Source organism: Corticium candelabrum, chromosome 5 (genome assembly GCF_963422355.1).
Source record: "Corticium candelabrum chromosome 5, ooCorCand1.1, whole genome shotgun sequence".
Classification (NCBI taxonomy): Eukaryota; Metazoa; Porifera; class Homoscleromorpha; order Homosclerophorida; family Plakinidae; genus Corticium; species Corticium candelabrum.
The window spans coordinates 6,751,190-6,774,930 of NC_085089.1; the positions used below are offsets into that span (position 1 = coordinate 6,751,190).

Here is a 23,741-nt window from a genome sequence, read left to right on the forward strand (position 1 = left end):
TGTGTAGCGCCAATTAAAATTGCCGTGTAGCTCCAATTAGAATTGCCAATTTCAATTGGCGCTACACAGGGCTGAGACGCCGAGGCTAGTCAATGCAACTTATCAAGGCTGTCCACTATCCGGGAGTTTTAGGTATGAAGTCGGCGGTCAACTCGTTTGTTTTCCTGCTTGTCTGCGCGCTGGCGCTCTGGACGAGACTTTACAAAATAGAAGAGCCGCCACACGTAGCGTAAGAGCTCTACATTCATGCTGTTGTTGCACCGGAAGTGAGTGACGTTTGCAACAGATGGGACGAGACGCATTTCGGAAAGCATGCGAATTTTTACCTCAACAGAACCTTCTTTTTCGACGTGCACCCGCCACTGGCAAAGGCAATAATATAGAGTTAGAACTGAGCGACCTCGAACTGATTGGTTATTTTTTTCTGACTGTAGATGTTGATAGCGATGGCGGGGTATATGACTGGATATAATGGCACTTTCCAGTTTGACAAACCCGGGGACAAATATGAAGATCATAAATACGTCGGAATGCGAACGGTCAGGCCAGGAGTGTGTGTGTGTGTGTGTGTGTGTGTGTGTGTGTGTGTGTGTGTGTGTGTGTGTGTGTGTGTGTGTGTGTGTGTTTGTGTGTGTGTGTTTGTGTGTGTGTGTGTGTGTGTGTGTGTGTGTGTGTGTGTGTGTGTGTGTGTCTGTCTGTTTGTGTGTGTGTGTCTGTCTGTCTGTCTGTCTGTCTGTCTGTTTCTGTCTGTCTGTTTCTGTCTGTCTGTTTGTCTGTCTGTCTGTCTGTCTCTGTGGTTGTCTGTGTGTGTGTGTGTGTGTGTGTGTGTGTGTGTGTGTGTGTGTGTGTGTGTGTGTGTGTCTGTCTGTTTGTGTGTGTGTGTCTGTCTGTCTGTCTGTCTGTCTGTCTGTTTCTGTCTGTCTGTTTCTGTCTGTCTGTTTGTCTGTCTGTCTGTCTGTCTCTGTGGTTGTCTGTGTGTGTGTGTGTGTGTGTGTGTGTGTGTGTGTGTGTGTGTGTGTGTGTGTGTGTGTGTGTGTGTGTGTGTGTGTGTGTGTGTGTGAATTCCATCTGCCATTTACATCGATTTCTGGATAGTTTTGTGCCCTGATCGGATGTCTCGTCGTGCCGTCGGCGTATCTGACTGTTTTCCTGCTCTCCGGATCAGTGACTGCATCATTCGTTGCATCTTTGGTCATCATTTTCGGTTTGTGATTTTGAGGTCCATTCGTCCTGTTAATTAAAAGTACTGTCACAGTGACTGTCTCATAGACACCGGAACATTGACTCTCTCTCAGTACATATTACTGGATTCTCCTCTTATGTGTTTCATCATGCTGTCCACATGCAGTTTAGCCGCCTTTCGAGTGTTCCATCAAGACAAACACAGGCATGTAAAAATTCAGGGTTACTGTCATTGGATATTGTTATATAGACTAATATTGCTTTATAGCCATTTTTCATTGGTCTGGTGGTTGTCGATGGCTACAACAGGTTTCTTTCTAGCATGTGCTATCAGGTTTGTCTCTGTTTGTACAGTAGACCCTCATGTCGTACTCTATAAACTATTGATTGTGATCTTAGTGTGAAGTTTGTTGGGCTGTTTGTTATCGTACTGGCCGGTATCAACACAATAGCAGATTTGTGGGACCTTCTCGGTGATCTCAAACTTACGAAGGTTGCACTGCATTCGGTCTTCACATTGAATCTGCTGTTATTGTTTACTGGATGTAGCTTCACTTAGCTCAACATTTTGCTGCAAGAGCGTTGTGTCTCATTCTCCTTCCTGCTGCTACGTATCTGGCTTTCTTTGCAGTTCACTTCAGAATCCTAAACAGAAGGCAATTGCTTGCAGTACTTACTAGTTTGGTCACAGTGAAATGGTTCTTTGGTTTGTTTTAGTGGGAATGGAGATGCATTTTTCAGTTCTGCTTTCCAGTCGCAATTGATAGGAAATGAACTTTACAACTGCTCGGTGCCAGAATGTAAGCAGCTTTGTAGTATACCATTTACGTATTAATTAAATGTAAATATTTATAAATAAATTTATGGATTATAAATACAACACAGTAATATGGTATTGATACACACACAGAAACAGAGTTAAGAGGTATGTATGTGTACTGTGTCTGTTTATTGTGTATGTTATGAATTGGAATGATCACAATTACTGTATGTCCTTAGTAGCTGTCAATTAATGGGACAACTGGATATTAGTTTGGTTTAATTAATTAATTAATTAACATGCTCCTACCTTGTGTTGTTTTCACTCATAATATTATAGTAGTGTAGTGCATGATCCATGATACCACAAACAAATGGCAAGTGGAAAAATTTAACCACCGTAAAACCAGAAATTTGTGATGATCTAAATTGTGCAAATCATGCGACCAAAATATCATTGCACAAATTGAATCCGCCCTGTGCATAGACGTGCATATGTGTATTAATTCCGTCTTTCTCTTGCCGTGTAATCTTCCCACAGATCCGTGTACACTATGTCACAGAATGAAGTTGAACAGACAGCAAAGTCTATGGATGGAGGGGTCTTCCTGCTGTTGTTATGGTGGTTATTGGTTGGTCAGGAAATGTTACTTGTTTACTTGAGTAGATATTCGAACTGACTTGATATCACACAAATGAAAACCACAAGGCATTTTTGAAACGTTCGTTTGGGAAACATTCGCACAATATAGGGTCACACAAATTTCTGGTTTTATGGTATTATATATCATATAGAGGGATGTATCCAATACATTAGACTATTGTATTGGAGGGATGTTGCATCTCACAATACAGTAGACTATTGTATTAGAGGGATGCATCTCTCAATATATATTTTTCAGAACCACCATCAAAAGCACAAGGCAAATTACAAGTAAACTACGACACAAACTAAAATGCAAACTAAAATGCAAACTATAACGCAACCAAGCACACACACACACACACACACACACACACACACACAAGAACATAAATTTAGGAAAAGTCAAAACCAAATTGGTGTTTGGCAAGGTTAGCTGGCACACTGGTACCAGGCTCTTTCTTGCCAACAATTGTCAATGCCCGATCATTGATCATGTCCGAATTTAGTCATTGAAGTGTCACAGACAAATGATGTGACCACTGCTTTGAATTGGCTCGCTGGCATGTCTAATTGCATGGGCGCCATCTTGCTTGTCTCTGTCAGTAGCTCTTCAGCCTAGGGGCCCCAGCATCCGAAAACCTCAATTGCAATTGGGTGAAAGATGTGTCCTAGGGATTCGGCAGTTTCTCTGTACTTCTTGTCCTTTTGTTTTTCTTTTTCCACTGCTGTAAATGTTGCCGTAGTGCTGCTCCCTGAGATGTTACTTTGTCCCCAAGGGTGTGTTATTGTAATGTCTAACAATAGTTTCTTGCCCTCATGAAATCATAGACAGCTATGTCTAGGCGTTGCTTGTTTTGGAATTGAGCTGTCAGTTCTTTAATGGCAATGGAAGCCTACTTCCCACAACATGTTGTAGTAGTTGTCCAGGAAACGGTCGTGCCTGAATATTGGACCTCCTCCAAATTTGCACGAGAGCAAATGATAGCCTTGTTTTTCTATGTCTTTACCACACTGGGGTATGCATTTCTTGATGTTTCCGAGTACAGAAGACATGCCCCTAGTCGCATAAGTGTTGCAGTTCTAAACTGAACACAGCTAAGAGTGAATTTCTGCGACACTGAAACTGCATCTAGCCAAACCCCTGCCATCGGTCCACCACAGCTAATCAGTCTTGCTCTTTCTTCTCTTGCAGTGCAGTTCTGTAAGAATTGTTAGAACTGTTTGTCTTTTTTGATTGACTGCAGTCGAGATTGTAATTTATTTGAACAATTGGAAAGATCCTGCAAAGAAGGAGCCAGTGGCTCAGTTGTTGTACAGGAAGTGTGATGATCCTCCAAAGCTTCATTCAAATCTGCTGCTAAGGATAGGGACCCATCAACAAAGGTATCAGTGAGCTTGTCGCAGAGAGAAACCAGATGTTTGTCTCTATTCCTAAATTGTTTAATTAAGGTGTTAGCCCAAGCTCCTAGGAAAGCTGATGTGGAAGTATCACTGGACAATGTTAAGCCGAATCCCCCATTCTTGATGCGGAGTGTCAGTTGTTGTTGTTGTTGTTTGACAAATCATAGCGTATGATTTTCTCAAGAGTGTTAATGATTTTGCTGTCATGAAGTCCTGCCATTGTGCTTATAAGTCTTGGGGACACCGTTCGAAGAAGGTTCATTATCATTGGGACAGCACAGTACTGAAGAATGAGATTTTGCTATCTGAGCGTCTTCAAGTTGTGGAAGTCTGGATAGCCATTTCTTTTCTTTCTCAAATTTGGCTAGACAACATCTCTCCATACACCAGACTACTGTAGTAGAGGGATGCATTTCACAATACACTAGACTAGTGTATTGGAGGGATGCATTTCACAATACGCTAGACTATTCTATTAGAGGGATGCATCTCACAATACATTAGACTGTTGTATTAGAAGGATGAATCTCTCAATACATTAGACTCCTGCATAAGTCAAAGTATGCATGTGTAGACACGGCAATATTTCAAGTATGGATGCTGTGATTGCTAGGGGTGCAAGTCACTCACATACTACACAGTCTATCACTCTATGTCTATCTCTCTTAGATGTTGCTTACGGTTCTATTGTTACTATGAAGAATCATCGAGCGGGTGGAGGTCTATTACACTCGCATCCCCATTTATATCCAGAGGGTGTAGGAATAATGCAGCAACAAATCACCGCGTACTCTCACAAAGACGAGAACAATAAGTTTCTTATTAAACCGGCTCAACAAAACTTCTCGTTGGAATTAAGTATGGGTTGGTGATGTACTCTCTTGTAGACAGATATCGTCATGTATTTGCTGTAGATGCGTCGAGTCCAATACATTACGTGAAAAGTGGGGACATAATTGTATTGGAACATATCATGTAAGCAAACACAATTTTGTGGCTATCGTATGTTGTTTTGGTAGTGTTGTATGGACGTAGGACGAGACGGAACTTACACAGTCATGTGGTGCAAGCACCATTAACGACAAGGCATTTCCAGGTGACAGGTTACGGAGAGGTAAGCTGATTATTAATCCCGTACACACAGAAGACTCTGAAATTAGTTGCAGCTGCGATTTGTTTGATAGAAATGCTAAAACAGTGCATTGACAGCCACATAGATAGACAAGCAGTCTAGTAGTTAGACAGACAGAAAGGCTAACAGGCAGACAGTCCTTGGAATACTCAATCGCCTTATTGTTTGTATGCATCAGAGTCACGAAAGAAGCTACCACTAACTGATGTGCAAGTACAGTAGAACCTTGCTAATCCGAACAGCCCGTGCCAAGCCCTATTTGGATCAGTGAAGTTGTTCAGATTACCAAAATGCATACGTAGCATTGGAGGTCCAGACCTTGCCTCAAACACCCAGACCACTGGCACATTTACGTATGTCTCCACATGTCATGTTTGTGGTAGAGGACACACCTGCAATGACTACGTACTTAAAATAGTCAGATACGCACAGATACTGAAAACTAGATAACCGATGCATTAGCAACGTTAACCTGGATCAGACTGCCTAATAGGATCTGGGTACGCAAGGCATGGCACCAAAGGTAATTCGGATTGGCGAGGTTCTACTGTACCATTACAGAATGTGATTGAAATATCAGTTGTCATATGCATGTACTTACCTGATTTTTGTGATGTATTATTCGGCTAATATCATTTCTGTTACCACCTAGAATGGATCTGGTGATGCAAACGACTTCTGGATGATCGAAGTAACCGGTGGAAGCAAGGGAGATCGGATTAAGACCGTGAGTAGTGTTGTACGACTGACACACGTCAGCATCGGTTGTTCTCTACATTCCCACGACAAGCAGCTACCGAAATGGTAATGCAAGACACAGAAATTGTACAGAGACGGCTTTGGTAGATATCATGGTATTTCGTAGGGGTTGGGAGCAAATGGAAGTGACATGCAATCCTTCATCTCGTGACCCAAACAATCTATGGAACATCGAAGGAAACATCAATGAGAAACGTTAGTAACAAAAGATACTGTTTTTGTATTGAGCCGAATCTAAGGTAGCTGTGCAGTTCCAAACGGTGATATCGACTTTTATCGTCCCTCCTTCCTGGAATCTGTTGTAGAAGCGCACAAAATCATGACACAAGTAGGAGTCGTGTATTATCGACTGTTGTTGAAATGTGTGTGTGTGTGTGTGTGTGTGTGTGTGTGTGTGTGTGTGTGTGTGTGTGTGTGTGTGTGTGTGTGTGTGTGTGTGTGTGTGTGTGTGTGTGTGTGTGTGTGATGTGGTGTGTGTGTGTGGTGTGTGTGTGTGGTGTGCGTGTGTGTGTGGTGCGTGTGTGTGTGTGTGTGTGTGCGCGCACACGCATGTGCGTGTGCACGTGCATGTGCGCGCATGTGTGATGAATTGTTTCTGCAGGTAAACAATAATCTGAAGCCGAAAGAGGGAGAAATAACGTCACGACCTTGGGAATGGCCAGTCAACTACAGAGTAAGAAAATGTCGATATGAAACACAGAAACTTTGATGGTCGGAATATTTTAGGGTCAACGATTTTCGGGTGTTGGAGCAGACACATTCCGTGTCTACCTGCTTGGAAATCCAGTATGATGTTTGCCATAGAAACATAGCTTCATATCCTAATGGAGTGTAGATCTCGTGTTCAGAAAAGATTTTTTCATAATATTTCCGAACCTGAGATCTACACACCTCATCTGGAAACAATGCTAATACGTTGAGTTGTGTACTAAGCTGTGAATCGTGTGTCAGGTATTGTTTTGGGGCAATATTGTCTGGCTTTTTGTCTTCATGTTTCTCTATGTCATACGAGCCATTTTCCTGCAGCGTGGAAAGCAGGAATCCAATGATGTGAAAGGTTCGGATGTCTTGACTTTGGTCTGTTCTCTAGGTTATCTACGTATCTTCTTGTAGCTTACAGAGACAAGATGAGCTATGCTGCAGTTTGGCTGTTTGCTGGCTGGGCATTGCATTATCTGCCATTCTACCTGATGGGTCGTGTCCTCTACTTTCATCACTATTTCCCCGCTTTTCTTTATAGTTCTATGTTGACTGGTGTTGTTGTCGAATTTGTGCTACAGTCTGCTAGTCAATTATTGTCGTCTGGTGACTGGCAACGTGAGGTTGTTCTCTACAGTAGTGGACTTTTGGGGTTGACTACTGTTATTCTTACAAGGTTAGTTTGTACCTGCTTCTCGTTTGTCATTGTGTGTGTGTGTGTGTGTGTGTGTGTGTGTGTGTGTGTGTGTGAGAGAGAGAGAGAGAGAGAGAGAGTTGGTTAAAGAGTCATCGTACGGAGTGTTTACGTCCAGGACCTTGAAGGGTCACAAGTTCAAGTTACAGTGATGGCGAGCCATGGCATAATATCCTTAAGCAAGAAACTAACACGCATTTGCTTCTCTCGACTCAGGAGTATCAATGAGTACCTTGTCATTGACTGGGGTCCTAAGCGGCCATCGGCTGTGACGTGACATCAGCCACTGGGGTCCTGGTGAGACTTCGGGTGCTCACACCACAGTTGGCTTCACAAGTCGGTGCTCCTGCGAGTGCCTGGCCCGGCTCCAGGAGTTTGCTAGCGCAGGCCCAGAGTTCCCTGAGTAGCACACAGCTGGGGGCATGACCTCTGAGAGGCAGCTCCTGACATTTAGGATTTTTTAGGTGTGTGTGTGTGTGTGTGTGTGTGTGTGTGTGTGTGTGTGTGTGTGTGTGTGTGTGTGTGTGTGTGTGTGTGTGTGTGTGTGTGTGTGTGTGTAAGTGAGTGAGTGAGTGAGTGAGTGTGCACGCATGCACACACCCTTGTGTGTCTACATACATCTCATGTGTCTATCCACATGTCTATCTGTCTGATTGTGTAGCTACAAAACTGCTGCCTGTGTGGACCCTTCATGTCTGGTTGTCCATCAATGCTTATGAATTTGTCTGCCTCTGTGTGTCTATCTGTCTGTCTGTCTGTCTGTCTGTCTCTCGGTTGCTGTGAGTCCATCATATCTGTTTCTGATTCAAACCCCTGTATTTAAATATCTGCAGCTTCTACCTTTTCCGCGGCTTGTCCTATGGAATGGAAGGCCCACTCAGTGACAACGAAAATAGCACAATGTACGGCCTCAAATGGCTCGATTCTTGGGAATTTTGAATCTAGTACAACTATACGTGTAAAAGTTTAGGATAAGCAGAGTCATACTTAGTGAATTAATATGCTGCAGATCTTTGTATTTATACAAGTACATACATACATACTTGTGTTAATCGTGAAATTTGCAAAGAGAGCTCTACGATCGGTTTGTGAGCTACTGATTATATGATCGGTTTGCAACTTATATTCTCATCTGCCCTGACTGGTTTGTTCTTCATTGTCAACTTGACCGTTTTGATCTCGATCGGCTCATTGATCCATTTTAGTTCGTAATTGTGATAGTCGTTGTTGTCCCAGTCTTCTACATCATCGTTGACATACCGAACAGCAAACTGGATAACCGAGTCCTCCTGGGGTTGGCCATACGGTATCGGTATGACTGCTATGAAACAATTCGAGTCCGAGTTGATCTCGGAATGGTGATGCCACGTAGCAGTGACGTCACTGAATGATATCCAGTTGTCCCAACTGATTCGTACTGTAACCTGTCTGCTGTATGTGTCCTCACTGTCCAGTGGCACGACGATAATCTTCAGTATATTTTGTGTGGCCATCTCGACCGATATTGTGCCATAACAGGCCGCTTGTGGATGTCCGAGAGCAAGATGGCTCGATATGTGAGTGACTGCCGGTTGCCTTTTCAGAGCTGGTGAATCAATTTCACTAGTAGGTACAGCATGCCCATGTCTAGCTGTCACTGTGTCAACTAAATCATTGTATTGCAATGAATAACAATTACCTCTCTGAACTCCGATTTTGTAAACTCATATCGCTGTTGGCAATCGAATCTGACTGGCCGAAGTCTTGTGGAACAGAATCCCCAGAATTTCTCGTAAAATTTGAATTTTGTTTCGGTCGATTTTGATCTCCACTGGTCGTCTTTCCGGCAGACACGGTCGTGAACCAACTGACCAGATATTGGACAAGGGAGGCAAAGAGGTAAGTTAGACGGAACATATTTCCTCTCCAAAACGAAATCTTCACGTTACCACGTCATGACGTTTGACAAGTGACGTCATAATTTGACCGGTTATACGTGTACGTACATTACAAGAGACGTCGAGGAGTGCTTAACGTGACGTGCGCGGAAAAATAAAAGGAGACCTAAAGAACGAGAGGATGCCAAAAGAAACGTGCGTCCTCGGTGGGACTCGAACCCACAACCCCCGGATAGCATGAACCCAAATCGATGAGTCCCGGATCGAACTAGAAGTCCGATGCGCTGCCTTTGCGCCACGAGGACAGCACGACACTTTTGATCAAAACACCATACAATATTCCAGTGGGAAATCCGTGAAGTTGTAACCCGTAACCCGTACGTTATGCAATATATAGTTTAAATATATCGTATTTTAGTCTTGCTACGCATTGTTTGCAAACCTTTCCATCCACTTGGCGTGCACAAACTCTGAGGGCTGTCAGATCCTAAGGTCAAGCACAAATCGAATGTACAAACTTCTAGAAATATCTGGTATTTCCTAGATAACGTTTGGCTACTAGTAGGAGCGGCTTTTGTAGTCATCAAACTGCACTGAAACAAATAGAAAAGAGAGGCCTAGGTCTAGCTCTATAGCCAATAGCATTAGGCATCCAATTGCTGCCTACATATCATAGGTATAGTGAGAACAAATTAGTTAAATAGAAAGTCATGATTTGTTGGTTGCATGCAAATTTTCAATGATGTTTACTCAAATCCCATCCTAGAATCCTTTGAATGATGTTTACTCAAATTAATCTTTTTGACTTCCGTTGGCAAAAGGGGGGGAGGGGCTGGCTGCGCGGAGACTCCTCGAATCCCTTCCTCTAGCATAAGTTACCTAGATGACTAGAGAATGCAAGGCCAGAAAGTTTTAGGATAAAATGCATGCCACAAAGAACCTAACTGTTACTGTCAATATGGTTCTATGGTTCTATGAGGCGTGAAAGGCAGGTGATCATGACAAATCAAGATAACTAGAAGACAGCTTCCACAACAACATGCGGTTGAAGTTAGAGCTTCAGGACATAAACAATAATGGCTTTCAAGCTACTGAAGTTGGAAGGCCCTACACATACACTAGAATACAGAGTACAAGTGCATCATTTTTGGATAACACAACAATTTATATCATAAGCTCCTCCACATTGCTCTGATCCAATCTACACTCGCAATCAAAATACAATACATTTAATCTCCACACAAATACAACGTCTTACATCAAGGATCGCTACAAGGCTGACAGGTCAGTGAGTCTTTCAGCCATTTCAAATTTCAAATTTTAAATTAAATTTAAATTTAGAATTTTTAGTATTTAAAATTCTTTATTTTAGTTTTACGTTTCTATTTTAATAAAATTTACATTTCATTAATCTTAATTTTTTTTTGAAAAACCTAGGGTTTAATAAACGTTAGAGGGTTAGGCAAATCCTAACATGTAAATTTTGTTAGGCTATTTCTGAATTCTAAATGTCCGAGTTATGCTAGCCATGCAACTGAATAGTCATGACTATGCAACCCGGATGTAACAGGTAGCTTGCGACAACGAGGACAGTAGTGTACATGAGTACGGACGACCGTCATGGCTGTCTGCAATCTCGTCTACGCAGCAGCTCTACTGTCGTTGGCCAAGGGAACGGGCGCTAACAAAAACAGTAGGTCTACAAGCCAGCCAGCGTTTCAAGAATCAACTCTAGACACAGACTTTACAGTTTGTCTCACCATAAGTCTCCGTGTGTAGTGTCCTGCTCCACATCTGCAATCTGTGAGAACGGTGGTACCTGCGACAGTCAGCTTGTGTGCCTCTGTAAGGCCGGATACCGTGGTGACCGTTGCCAAATAGGTGAGCGCTAACTGTCTTCCGCATACACATCCTACACATCCTACCCGCTCCACTGACGACTCCAACTGCTTTCAGGCCCAGACTGCGGCGACGGTTGGACTCTGAACGGCTCTCGCTGCTACCGGTACTTTGCCGAGAAAACGTCGTGGAACGATGCGAAAAGAACGTGCGAATCGAGCAACAGTCGTCTTGTGTCCGTCGAGAATCGAACGGACGTCGAGTTTGTGACCGACTTGGTAGCCGCTGCTGCAGCAAATGCGACTACCGGTCCGAGTGTGTGGATTATTGGATCCAGATGGTCATCGTGCCGAATCAACACGTCGGTGGGTGCAAACACAGAAAACGCGTCGGGGAGCAACGAGACATTTGCCGGCTCCTGCAATGACACAACTGATGGAACGGCCGGTGGTTGCTCTTCTTGCAACCGTTCCATTTCAACGGCTGCGTGCACGAACGCTACGTCGTCGACAAACGTTTCTATCGATTCCTACTGCACTGCTATGTCTGGAGGAAACTGTCTCGCTGACAGTTGTGAAGCAGTGCGCTCGTTCGTGTGTTCTCGAGGTGCAGACCGACGCGTGTGCAAACGTATTTTACAGAGTGGAATATAAGGCCACTTCAAGAAATTTTTTGGGATTCTGCCCGCATGATTTTTGGCTGGGATCACGAAAAATTATTACTACGCATGCGCAGTACAATCACTGGATACTATGATATCCTGTGTTTAGAATGCTGCAAGTCCAAAGAAGCTGTGATTGTACTGCACATAGAAATCTAAAATGTCAGGTCAACCTCTTGCTAGAGCGTGATGTCCAATCAAAGTTTTGCCTTGACTTAAATTCCACTCTGAAATTTTAGGTCTATGGTGTAGTCACTGTCCATGTTTCAGGCCTGGGGTGTGATGCTCTCTCTCCTCCATTCCATGGGTCAATTAGTGGTCGTGGTGTTGGGTATGGTTCAGTAGTCATGTTCAGTTGCAACGACTCGGGTGGTTGGACACTGCAGGGATCGTCGTTTCGTGAGTGCAAGTTCGATGGAAGCTGGAGTGGAACAGGGACGACGTGTGCAAGTAATTTCTCCATCAACTGATTGCATATATAACATGTCGAACATGCATTTGTATAGTAGAGATGCCTACGAAGGAACCAAACACAGCACCAGAGGTCATGTGCTCTATTAATTCATTAAATTATTAATAAGTAATTGAGACGGTAGATAATCTGTTTTTAGAATGCTACACAGAAATTGTCGTTGACCACTAAAACGACCATCAGCCTCTCGATTTCGTTAGCTGGGCATGTGTTGACCGTTCTGGCCTACCTAATCTTCACGTATGCTTGTCCCAACCGTCGACTCGTCGTACACATAACTGCATTTGTTGTTGTGTAGTAACTGGTTGTGGACGATTCACAGCAAATCGGTTTTCATTTCGTCTCTGTTTATCGGAGCAACACTCGTGCTGTTCATTGCTAATGGTTCTAACAGAGGCACCAATTCACACTGCCTGGCAACATCGGTTCTTCTTCATTTCTTCTGGTTGTTTACTTCGGTGTGGACCGTAGTCAATGCTATTGCCATCGTATTAACAATGAAAGGCAAAGGCGACAGGGATGTGCCAAAGTTTGCATTCAGAGCCTTTCTAGTCGTCTTCTGTAAGTTGTAACTCTGTTGTCTGTGCCGCTTCTCGTCTTCTGACTCGTCGTGTGTATGTAGGCGTTTCTGGTTGTATTGTGTTGCTAACCATGGGACTTGACGTTACTGACACATACGACAGAAGCAAACAAGATGACTTGTGAGTGATACGAATGTTTCAATCACTTGTTCTAATTTATTTCTCTTTGCTGTAATAGCTGTGGTCCAGCCGGATTGGGCCTCGAATATGGGGTTTTAACTCCAGTTTTGTTTTTCCTGGTGATCGGCTGTGTCGTATTCGTTGCTGGATGTGTGTATCTCGTCATGAAAATGGCCTTGTTGTCTTCCAGTCAAAAACTGTCCTACTGGTTGTATGTCATCGGTGGTGCTCTACAGACAGTCCTGCTCCTTATGAGCTGGGTGTCTATGGCTGTCTTTGCCAGTGCACGAGAAGACTACGCGTACGAGACAAGAAACTCTGCACAAGAGCTACTGCAAGTAACCGCTCCGCTTCTAGGAATCCTAACATTTGTCTTTAATTGTCTCCTCCACTCTGAAGTAATCGGAACATTGAAAAAACGCCTGCGTTTGCAAAATAACAGAAAGAGTTCCAGCCCAAGACCAGAAGCTGACGATGGAAAAAAGTCCTTAATTGCTGTAAACAAGCATGCATTAGAAACAGATAACAAGACGGAGTCATCAGCAAAGGTTACTTCTCCTCGTGCAACAGTGGCTAGAGGTGACTCAGTACAGATGAAGGAACTAGTTCATCCTGTATATCTGGTAGCCGAAGTCTAGATTTGAAAAGATGTCGATATACAAGTAGATAGCAGATTTTGATCGTGTAGAGCCTCTGCAAGCTCCCTTCATAGTGGATAGAGTAGTCGATTATATTACAGTACTGCAATATTGTATGACATGAGCAGAACAATCACATCACAAGTTTTGTGTCTGTATTGTCACATACTGCAGCACTGCATGTGTGCTTGACTTTGATTTACACATACAAGCGACAGTACTGACTAACGAAAACCTTCCGGATTTCTAATTTTGTAAAATTCTATGAATCTGTTAACACGATAGCTACAGCTGATCGATGTTTTGCTGAAAGGTTAGTTTTATGTTTGCTCATCAGCGTATGTCGCATAGAGGTACAACATGACATCAACCGTCTTTCTAACACCATCTTACCTATGCCAATATAGTAACAGTTCAGATGTATCACAGTCTGAACGAACATTTACAAATTATTGAATTCTGTATGGTCATCTATTTCTGTAGAGTCTACTTACACCTGCACATTGAACAACAATTATTGATGTGTGAATAAAAAATTTGGGTGTATACTTGATCTCTGTCTGACTTAATTAATTAAAACTAAAGTTTTACACGAGTTTTAGTGTATGGTTTACTGTAATAATGAAAAGGAGCACTAGCAGTGCTGAACCCTAGGGGACGAGAAATTGACCTCTTTCCAGTTCCGGGGACTTTAGTTGTACAATAGAATGCTTCCAAACGCACTGCCAAGCAGGAAACTTACATAGGCGTGTGTTCCTAGAACACCCAATGATTGATTTTAGCCTCAACAAGGAGGCACAGGTGTATGTACTCCAATCAGGGTCTAACAACACCACAGTTGCTGCACATGTATGTACTGGCAAGTACTTACTGTACTTGCAAGCATGCACAAATTAATTAACAGCACGTGCACCTTACTACAACTTGTTTGTACAGATGCTGAGAAAGGACAGGCAGTCTTATCATCAAACCGTAAATCACTTGAGCGCTTTGTCTCAGGCTACTCTCCGTTTGCTATGACCTTGAAGGTGTACACTCGAAAGTTAACAAAATTGGAACACATCCTGAGTGACTCCGCCTATAGACTGGCAGACAAGCTCCAACAACCACGTGTCGAGATTACACAAGCGCTACACTGTACCAGTGAACCGCACGCTATACATTAATTAACGTTTTTTACACGGTCGTTTCTGTGGAGTCGGTCGCTACTTCCGGTGAGACGACTACTCTAGCCCTCGCTACGCCTAGGGTTACTTAATAAAATGTGAATGTAAACAGCTACTACTAGACTAAGAGAGAGCTGCACTACCAACTGACCTAAATTTTTTTAGCTACTAGAGTTGGACCTACACGTGCTCAAATTAGCTAGGTCACATGCTTAGGCAGAGCATCACACAATGTCATGTAAAGGCTCACCCTACATATTCAGAATATATCACATTTATTCTAAAAAGAAATAGGTGACTGTCAATCACGTTCCTCAGAGCTTAGAATTACCAACATTTCAAGCTTGCCGAAAATCGGGTTCTTCTCGCCTTGCCTTAGCCGAGCCGTCACGTCACCAAGTTTGGCAGCCTATTAGCAATCGTTCTTAGACTCATCTGTAGTCGGACACGAAAACGATTTTTTAAGGTAGGACCTATCATGAAACGTGGTCGTGGGGAGGAGAAATTTGAGATTTGTGTGTACACACACACACACACACACACACACACACACACACACACACACACACACACACACACACACACACACACACACACACACACACACACACACACACACACACACACACACACACACACACACACACACACACACACACACACACACACACACACACACACACACACACACACACACACACACACACACACACACACCACACCACACACACACACACACAACCAGAAGCTTGATGGAGACCCATATAGGGCCACGCCCATTTCTGTTTTGCGACCCAGATTAGAAGCCTCGTTACGTTCGGCAATAATTAACTGTACATGTATATGTATATTTACAAACTAACAACGTATCATTTCGGTACTATATAATTATTTACATAAAATCACTCTATTAGGCTATAAAAAAATAGATGAGCAATCACGCCCATAACTTCTGGGGTACTGTACAGTACTGAACTCCCACCCCGTAGCTACACCACTGCGCCTGCTCGTTCATTCAATGTGACTGTCAGCATTTGGCGACAAAAAGTTTACAGTTAAATACACAGTACGCTGCTAGTTAGCAAGAAGTGCTTACATTTCTGTCACATACAAACGTACACAAACAAACTGAACTTCACCACAAGCAAACACATGCACAGAAATAAATAAAGCAGTGAATTAAGTTACAGCCCAAACAGCGAACGCAAGTCATGCAACAAACACCAGCTAGCTGTCATAGAAGATGTCAGCAAAAGAAGCCAACACAACTTAGTACTCGTCTCCTTCTTCTCCACCCTCTTCATCAACAGAATCAGTGCCGACTTCTTCATAATCTTTCTCTAAAGCTGCAAGATCTTCACGAGCTTCAGAGAATTCTCCTTCTTCCATTCCTTCTCCCACATACCAGTGAACGAAGGCACGTTTGGCGTACATCAGATCAAATTTGTGATCCAGACGAGCCCAAGCTTCCGCAATGGCAGTCGTGTTGGATAACATGCAAACGGCACGCTGCACTTTGGCTAGATCACCACCGGGAACGACAGTAGGAGGCTGGTAGTTGATGCCGACCTTGAATCCGGTCGGACACCAGTCCACAAACTGGATGGTGCGCTTTGTCTTGATCGTAGCGATGGCTGCATTCACGTCTTTTGGTACCACGTCTCCACGATACAGCAGACAGCAAGCCATGTACTTGCCATGACGAGGATCACATTTGACCATCTGATTGGCAGGCTCAAAGCAAGAGTTGGTAATCTCTGCAACAGTCAGTTGCTCGTGATATGCTTTCTCGGCTGAAATGACTGGAGCATAGGTGACCAAAGGAAAATGAATACGAGGATAGGGAACCAAGTTGGTTTGGAACTCGGTCAGATCCACGTTCAGTGCTCCATCAAATCGTAGAGACGCAGTAATAGATGACACAATCTGTCCAATCAACCGATTGAGATTGGTGTATGTGGGTCGTTCGATATCAAGATTACGACGACAAATATCATAAATAGCTTCATTGTCGACCATGAATGCACAGTCAGAATGTTCCAGAGTCGTGTGAGTTGTTAAAATCGAGTTGTATGGCTCGACCACGGCTGTACTGATCTGTGGAGCAGGATAAATGGCAAACTCCAGTTTGGACTTCTTGCCATAATCAACAGAGAGACGTTCCATTAGAAGGGAAGTGAAACCAGAGCCAGTTCCACCACCAAACGAGTGAAAGATCAAGAAACCCTGCAGCCCAGTGCATTGATCAGCCTAGACAGAAAACAAACATTATACATATATATGTATCTCCTTTCTGACAACAAGGGCTTGAAATGTATTGCAGAAAACTTCAAACATATCATCCTGATTTTCTAAAAGGACATCCTGCCCTTTTTGATGTTTCAGTGAGAAACTCAATCATTACAGCCTAGTCATATTATACATGCCATTTCAAATCCTGGATCAGCTAGACTGGAGTTGAAGAGAAAGATATGAAACATGCTGACAAAGTGCTGAAATCTGCTTGCTCATTTGCACCATTAGTTAACCCGAAGCGAAGTCTCTGGTTATAGTAGTGGGTCTTGCGACGACCCAACAACTGACCTAACAACCAAACCATTACACCCAAGTGGGTGGATTGATACACAGATGTGGGTGGTATTAGGGTATGGTTGTATGTGCTAAATTGTCACAAGAGCTGATGCATCAATTGTCCTAGTAATTAAGTGGTTATAACTAAACAACACAGGTGCTTCATTGTTTCACCAACTGAAAACAAAGTTACAAGACAACGTAGTTGCATGGATATGTTGAATTGTGTTGTGATTGTCATAGTCCATTTCTTCTTCGATAGATACAGTGATGATTTGCAATATGTGACAGCATCTAAAAATAGTAGGCAGTGTCTCCCCATACAGGAAACAGAGCGATCCCTAACGAATACAGCCAAAACGTGCTTGAATGGCATAAGACCAGTGCAAAAGTTAGTGAAACCAGAGGCGGCAGAAGCTGTTTGCTGATTAAGGGGGCAAAGGCAAGATCTAGACGAGTGTGGCCCATTTCTCATACATGTGTGTGGCTAAATAATAAAATGATAATTAATAGTGCCACATTGAAAATAATTTGCTCAGGCAATTGGCAAGTTTTCAAAGTTTCAACGTTGATTTGTTTCTTACAAATCGTATAATTACATAACTTCACAGAAAAGTATTAGACACATAGAAGCGTTGTTAAGATTATTAGACAGGATCCATTCCGGATGATAGTCAGTTATTGGAGAGACGTTGCCCCTCCTCGCCCCTCCATTCGAAATATTGGAGGGGTGAATGTCCCCTCTTTCCCCCAGTTCCACCACACCTGCGAAAGTATAGTTCGGGTACTGTACATTGTCTGTGTTCATGTGACCTCGACGTGTAATCACACGTGCTAGTCCACCACATAAGGCAAAGATGGCTTAGCATTGAGGCTAAATAGTGCAGCAGCTGCATGTTCCGTACCTAAAAGCTAGCAGCCGAGGGTTTACCATTTTAGTGGTGCTTCATTGACAAAGTCTTGGTTAGTGGGCCAAGTATAGTTTAGAAACACTGAAAATAATAGCATCTCATTTAGCTACTGTTAATAATACAACTCTTAGTTTAGCTGCTAATAATTTACAAGCATACCTTACCATATATATATATTTTTTTCCTATATGTATATATTTTACATTCTTCTTCTATGCAAACTACCCTAAACTGCCCCAGACTACCCCAAACTACTCTACCCACCCAGTCCCTAAACATAACTACATACAGTGACAGGAAAATCCCACAAGTCATCAAAGTCCAGGTTCAGTCTACTGTATAATAGCTTGGCATTATACTGTCACAGTCTCACGGACAATTGTTCCATCAAATTTGAGTATGTCTGAGAGAAAGGTATGCTGTTCATTGATGAAGCTTTTGAGGCTATGATCTTCAGCGTCTCTAGACTTGAGGCAGACCAGTGTCCTAAAGTTTCTACAATGAGCGGGTAGAAATGACCTCCTGCTTGAGCAACCACCTTGTCATGCTTTTCGTCTTTCTCTACTTCACCAGCTTCTGCTGCGGCACCTGGTTTTATGGCTGCCTTGGAGACATAGGATGGTTGCATAGAATTCCTCACTGACACATCAAAGAATGCAGGACGGCCCTCTAGGAAATCTGGGTGAAACACATCACCAGGTCGATTATTGCTTTCCCCTCCGCACTTTTGTTCCCGTTTTGAATCTCTGTTATCAACAAGCAATGCATGCCAGATAACCTCGCTGATTGCATTATGGCGTTTTATGCGAAGAGGTCCATGCCCGCAGCCAAGGACATGGTCACCAAAACAGTCCATGACATGTCCGCTTGGATATCTTGCTGCTTGTTGACTGTCCGGAAAGATAGAGATTCCAAGCCAGTATCTACATGCTAAAATATGTTCATGTCGGAGCATGGCCAGGCCGAGCTTTGGGTTAGGGATTGCCCTTAACCACGCTGCTGCATGAGGTGTAGAGATGGTATTAATACGTGCTAGATCCCGAAGACTGAAACTCTCTTTCAGATTTGACAACAGATGAGAATCAATTCTTGATTGGATTTGACGTTGCAAAGCATTTGTGAGATTGGGAGGGATCGTGTCACTTCCAAGATACTTGGGCAATATGTTCCTAGCGTGGTTCTCACCTGGAATGCAGACATAAGGACTGTTGGTGATGTCATCTAATTCAGTTGTATTGGAAGCATTCTTGTCCAGGAAGAAGCTGACAAGGTTCCGAGAAAAGTTACAGCTTCCAAGAAAGGCTGCAGAAGAGGTTGGTACAGCTTCTTTTAACCCAAGACCACCAACTTTCAGCAGAAGTGTAGCCTGATGCCATGCAGAATCAGAGATAGACGAGTGGGTTATAACACCCAAAGATCTCCGAAGTCCTTTGTCAAAGCGTACAAACTGGTTACTGCCAAGACTTGGAGGAACGGTTTGTAGGAGACTGTTCAGTTTACAAGAACCCAGACAACTTCTCAAGAGGTGTAGTTCCACTTGCGGATTGTCCAGATCTTGGAGATGGCTTTGAGAATTCAGAACTTTATCGACAACCTTAGCAATGGTTGAATCAATGAAATCATCTTTACCATATATTGGTGACCCAAGTAGAGTAGCGCCTCCCTCTGACTGATAGACTCGTTTGATTTCAGATGGAAATTCGGGAAAGGTCTGATCGCCAGAGGGCCAGAAAACTTCACATTTATCAACATTGACTAGTAGGCCATATGAAGGGCCTTGCTGTACTACAGCATCTAATAGCATTTTGACAGCCTGCCGGGTTCCAACAAAGTGCCATCATCTAAGTACCAGAGAGAAAGTTCTATTCCTGGAATAGTGCCAACATCATCCATAAGTTCCATAATAACCAGCGAAAAAAGTAAAGGGCCTAGAGGGTCTCCTTGCTGTACTCCTGCTGATGCAACAATGTGGTGGTTGCCAAACCTCAGTTCTCCTTTTGTGTGGTATGACCATTGCACCCATGCCATCAGCTCTGGAAACTCTTTCACAAGTCGTTTCAAAAACGTAGTCCTGCTGCATTCATTAAATGCATTAGTCATGTCAACCTCAAAGCAGCAGAAATCCTCTGAACTGCTATAATGATCAATAATGGTACGTACTGTGTGAACCACACTCTCAAGGCCTCCTTTGATCCCAACACCCACTTGACCGTAAGGAAGAAATAGTTCAGGAAGGTGGGGTTTTGCAAACAAACAACAAATTCTGCTTGCTAATCGACGGAGAGTATCACCTACTGCGATAGGACAAAACCCACCACTGCTTTTGTGAATTGCAGTTAGTGGTGCACCAAGTAACCAAGGTGCAATGTGTCGATCAGCTTTCCCAGACAACAACAAGTTCATAAGCTTCGTGAGATTATCAAGGCAAGTAGTAGCCGCTGGAACATTGGTGCCTTTGATGGCATCTAATAGGTGTTGAGCACAAAGTAGTGAAAAGCCAGGACTAGACCCTCTAGGAAAAGCTTGTAAACAAGACAGGACCGTACTTGAATCAGCTACCAGTGGTGGAGGTAATTCTTCACACCAAGTAGGAAGAACATGATCTGGATGACGACGTTGCAAATCTGTTAGTGCATCTTCATTGTCATAAGATGCACAACCTTGGGAGCTCAAGGAATGCATTACATCACCATACCTGCCCTCTTTAGCCAATCTCAGTGCCCGAATACTGTTACTGTGCTGTACAGACAAGACTTTTCGGGGTCTAGCCTCCTGCCATAAACCACAAAGATCACCTTCTTTCCAACGTAGTAAATGTGTGTTCAAGATTGTTTTCACTGCACACCGTTTACTTCTGCCTCCTCTGGGCGGGGAACGAAGAACAGCTTTGGCAAACATAAACAGCCTCGTAAATCCCCAGATGCCATTTTTGCTGTTGCAATGATTGAATTCATCAGCAAGAACTTGGGCAAGAAGTGGTTGGACAGATGCTGGCACGTGCATAATGGTGTTTACAGGTAAAGTGGCAATTTCCCTCATAACAGAATAAAACGTTTCTTCTTCATCTCCATGGGGCTTGCCAAGAGTAGTAGCTGCCTCTATACCGTCTAAAGCTATGTCAGTGATTACCTTTTCAACACAAGGACTCTGCATTTCACTGGCAACTTCAGTACTATCGGCAGCTTCAACATCATCGGCAGCTTCAGCACCATCGACAGCAGATTCAGACGTACAGCGGTGTGAAGTTCCATCACGTAACCATGGAGACAACATAGGTGCAACCATTTCACCTCTGCATCGGGAAATACCTGATCCTAAAGAACGACGGCACCGACTAAAGAGTTTCTCGTAAGCAAACCCACTATCAGAACAGAGGTGACGATTGTAAGACTCAAGGAAATTCGTATCCGGGAACTGACGATAAGTTATATGACATGAGTTGATATGCTGGAACAAAGACCCCGTGTTCTTCGAGACAACCGCACAAAGAGGACACTTTGTAACTTCTTGAGAGGAGCAGCGTTGAGAAGGATAGGAAGTTGGAGACTCATTTTCCTCATCAGACTCAGACATAGCTCCAACACGAACGGGATCGAGCAGGCAGCTATCAGAAACTAAGCAGACTGAAGAATGCATTGACCTTGTGTAAACAAGCGAGCTGACAGTTATCAAAGAACCAAAACAGAGGAAGAAATCGCAGACAAGAATCATAGTGTATACGACGCCATGACATATCCGGGTACATGGGACACTATATATATATATATATATATATATATATATATATATATATATATGTGTGTGTGTGTGTGTGTGTGTGTGTGTGTGTGTGTATATATATATATATATATATATATATATATATATATATATATATGTATATATAGTGTCAAGCAGAAAGCACTTACCAACTTCCTAGTCCTATCCAACACTATGTCAATCAGCTCCTTGCCAACAGTGTAGTGACCACGAGCATAATTGTTGGCTGCATCCTCCTTCCCAGATATCAGTTGCTCAGGATGAAAGAGTTGGCGATACGTTCCTGTTCGAACTTCATCTGAAACAACAATCATACCAGAATCACCATTCTGCAAAACGATGTGTGCATGCGTGGTGTGTGTGTGTGTGTGTGTGTGTGTGTGTGTGTGTGTGTGTGTGTGTGCAGATAATTTAGCAATATAAAACTGAAGGCAATAATATAATTATACATGAACTGTCAATCTCGTGCAAAAGGTCATACTGAGATTGGAAAAGGATTTAAGATTTAGCTATTATTGCAAGATCTCCTGGTTGTCTACAACAATCTCTAGATGCTTTAGTAATTACATAAAGCTTGTGTCAATTAAGTGGGGTAAGAGTATAAAGGCTGATTCACCCTGAGCACGTAATGTAATTTATCAACGTACCACGATTTACGTAACATAACCTAACATGCCATTTCTAGAGCATTCACATTGAGCTCCTCGCTTTCGTTCACATCACGTCACGCATGGAAGCTACCGTCACAAAAACTAAACTTTTAATGGTTGTCTACGTGTGACGTCCAGTTTGATAAAGTCAAACATTGACCTGTCCTTTCCAAGGCTGCAACAATAATAGCTTTCCAACCATTCTCTTTTAATTAATGAAGGAAGCACTAAAGTGATAAACCCTCGGCTGCTACCAGCTAAGCTTACTAATGTAGTATGTGTATGAGGATGTAAATATGTCTTGAGATACAAGGTCGAGTGGACATCAATAAACATCACATGCCAAGACATGACATAATGTCTAGCTAAGCAGTGTTGTTGACATAGCAACACTAATCATCCATGTGTCATTACAACACTTAGTAGATAATTGGTGTCATCCGCTCTTGTGACAATGAGCACATGCGCAATAGGCGTGGTAAGTGGGTTCCTACTAAGTTTATGGCCTGCATTTACTCTATACCCTAACACTTCCCAGCCTCAGGTAATTAAACCAAAGACAACACAATCATAACCCTAAGGTCTAATAAAGCATATGCTGACAAACTGCAACAATACCCTAATTTACAAAGCTATTAATTAAAATCAACAATATTCTAGAAACCGAAAATAGCCCATAGCTACAATTTCCGGTAATATCAACTCACACCACATAGCAACAACAAACAAACACTCACCTACAACAGTCGGCTCGAGGTCGACAAAAACAGCCCTGGGAACGTGTTTCCCGGCTCCCGTTTCCGAGAAGAAAGTATTGAACGAGTCGTCTCCCCCGCCAATCGTCTTGTCCGACGGCATTTGACCGTCCGGCTGAATTCCGTGCTCGAGACAGTAGAGTTCCCAGCAAGCGTTGCCCATTTGAACGCCAGCTTGACCAATGTGGATTGAAATGCATTCACGCTACAAAACAAACGAACATTTGACTACTTCGGGAAGGAAAATCGTAAATAAATGCAAAGCATTTTGCTCTCTAGAGACGTGACAATGCTAAAGACTGCCGTTCTCGCAAATGTAAAACATCACCATTGTTGTTGCTTGTCAAGAGAACGTAGAATAGAGAGAACGAGAAGGGAACAAGACTACAACGGTCCAAGCCCTAAACCTGTAAACCCGGATGTGGTTGCTCCCGTATTGAGATGTTGTAGGAACTCGATTCAAATAATA

At 43.1% G+C, this 23,741-nt stretch overlaps 4 protein-coding genes and 1 non-coding gene across 7 annotated transcripts; 2 read left to right on the plus strand and 3 right to left on the minus strand.

Moving 5' to 3' along the window:
- The first annotated feature begins 126 nt into the window (after positions 1-126).
- On the plus strand, positions 127-8,241 carry LOC134179419 (protein O-mannosyl-transferase 2-like). The gene is made up of 20 exons (XM_062646306.1): positions 127-229; positions 287-371; positions 435-539; positions 1,096-1,204; positions 1,270-1,387; positions 1,451-1,516; positions 1,582-1,675; positions 1,732-1,838; positions 1,900-1,982; positions 4,658-4,846; positions 4,903-4,963; positions 5,024-5,102; positions 5,773-5,924; positions 5,986-6,074; positions 6,131-6,207; positions 6,481-6,552; positions 6,606-6,665; positions 6,831-6,936; positions 6,993-7,254; positions 8,106-8,241. Exons 1-20 carry the CDS (start codon positions 135-137, stop codon positions 8,209-8,211), a joined length of 2,115 nt encoding a protein of 704 aa, XP_062502290.1. The 5' UTR covers positions 127-134; the 3' UTR covers positions 8,212-8,241.
- A 131-nt stretch (positions 8,242-8,372) lies between these two features.
- On the minus strand, positions 8,373-9,380 carry LOC134179420 (uncharacterized). 2 transcript variants are annotated; one of them, XM_062646308.1, is made up of 2 exons: positions 8,951-9,380; positions 8,373-8,874 (listed from the first exon to the last, which is right to left on the minus strand). In XM_062646308.1, the coding sequence occupies exons 1-2, from the start codon at positions 9,166-9,168 to the stop codon at positions 8,373-8,375; spliced, it is 720 nt and encodes a 239-aa protein (XP_062502292.1). In that variant the 5' UTR covers positions 9,169-9,380. The 2 variants fall into 2 exon arrangements, with proteins under 2 accessions (XP_062502292.1, XP_062502291.1); XM_062646307.1 differs by having other exon boundaries at positions 8,373-8,898.
- On the minus strand, positions 9,348-9,454 carry Trnar-ucu (transfer RNA arginine (anticodon UCU)). The gene is made up of 2 exons: positions 9,419-9,454; positions 9,348-9,383 (listed from the first exon to the last, which is right to left on the minus strand). It is a non-coding gene; the product is annotated as a tRNA-Arg (tRNA).
- A 1,273-nt stretch (positions 9,455-10,727) lies between these two features.
- Positions 10,728-13,592, plus strand: LOC134179940 (uncharacterized). Of its 2 annotated transcripts, none has more exons than XM_062646978.1 (9): positions 10,728-10,842; positions 10,929-11,030; positions 11,106-11,594; positions 11,920-12,099; positions 12,156-12,193; positions 12,261-12,361; positions 12,420-12,682; positions 12,744-12,822; positions 12,881-13,592. In XM_062646978.1, exons 1-9 carry the CDS (start codon positions 10,770-10,772, stop codon positions 13,458-13,460), a joined length of 1,905 nt encoding a protein of 634 aa, XP_062502962.1. In that variant the 5' UTR covers positions 10,728-10,769; the 3' UTR covers positions 13,461-13,592. The 2 variants fall into 2 exon arrangements, with proteins under 2 accessions (XP_062502962.1, XP_062502963.1); XM_062646979.1 differs by having other exon boundaries at positions 12,159-12,193.
- Positions 13,593-15,659: 2,067 nt separating this feature from the next.
- On the minus strand, positions 15,660-23,684 carry LOC134179539 (tubulin alpha-1 chain-like). Its single transcript, XM_062646462.1, has 4 exons — positions 23,601-23,684; positions 23,255-23,477; positions 22,017-22,165; positions 15,660-16,876 (listed from the first exon to the last, which is right to left on the minus strand). Exons 1-4 carry the CDS (start codon positions 23,601-23,603, stop codon positions 15,896-15,898), a joined length of 1,356 nt encoding a protein of 451 aa, XP_062502446.1. The 5' UTR covers positions 23,604-23,684; the 3' UTR covers positions 15,660-15,895.
- Positions 23,685-23,741: the final 57 nt, after the last annotated feature.

Excerpts from the sequence above, each read along its gene's own strand:
- LOC134179419 (XM_062646306.1), top strand. The coding sequence starts at position 135 with ATGAAGTCGGCGGTCAACTCGTTTGTTTTCCTGCTTGTCTGCGCGCTG. Across the intron at positions 5,925-5,985 it reads GACAAGCAGCTACCGAAATG|GGGTTGGGAGCAAATGGAAG; the intron begins GTAATGCAAGAC and ends GGTATTTCGTAG. Across the intron at positions 6,666-6,830 it reads TCTACCTGCTTGGAAATCCA|GTATTGTTTTGGGGCAATAT; the intron begins GTATGATGTTTG and ends ATCGTGTGTCAG.
- LOC134179420 (XM_062646307.1), bottom strand. The coding sequence starts at position 9,168 with ATGTTCCGTCTAACTTACCTCTTTGCCTCCCTTGTCCAATATCTGGTC. Across the intron at positions 8,899-8,950 it reads CAAAATCGGAGTTCAGAGAG|ACATGGGCATGCTGTACCTA; the intron begins GTAATTGTTATT and ends AGTGACAGCTAG.
- LOC134179940 (XM_062646978.1), top strand. The coding sequence starts at position 10,770 with ATGGCTGTCTGCAATCTCGTCTACGCAGCAGCTCTACTGTCGTTGGCC. Across the intron at positions 12,194-12,260 it reads AACCAAACACAGCACCAGAG|AATGCTACACAGAAATTGTC; the intron begins GTCATGTGCTCT and ends ATCTGTTTTTAG. Across the intron at positions 12,683-12,743 it reads AGCCTTTCTAGTCGTCTTCT|GCGTTTCTGGTTGTATTGTG; the intron begins GTAAGTTGTAAC and ends GTGTGTATGTAG.
- LOC134179539 (XM_062646462.1), bottom strand. Across the intron at positions 22,166-23,254 it reads CCTCGAGCCGACTGTTGTAG|ATGAAGTTCGAACAGGAACG; the intron begins GTGAGTGTTTGT and ends TTGTTGTTTCAG. Across the intron at positions 16,877-22,016 it reads TGGATAGGACTAGGAAGTTG|GCTGATCAATGCACTGGGCT; the intron begins GTAAGTGCTTTC and ends TTTTCTGTCTAG.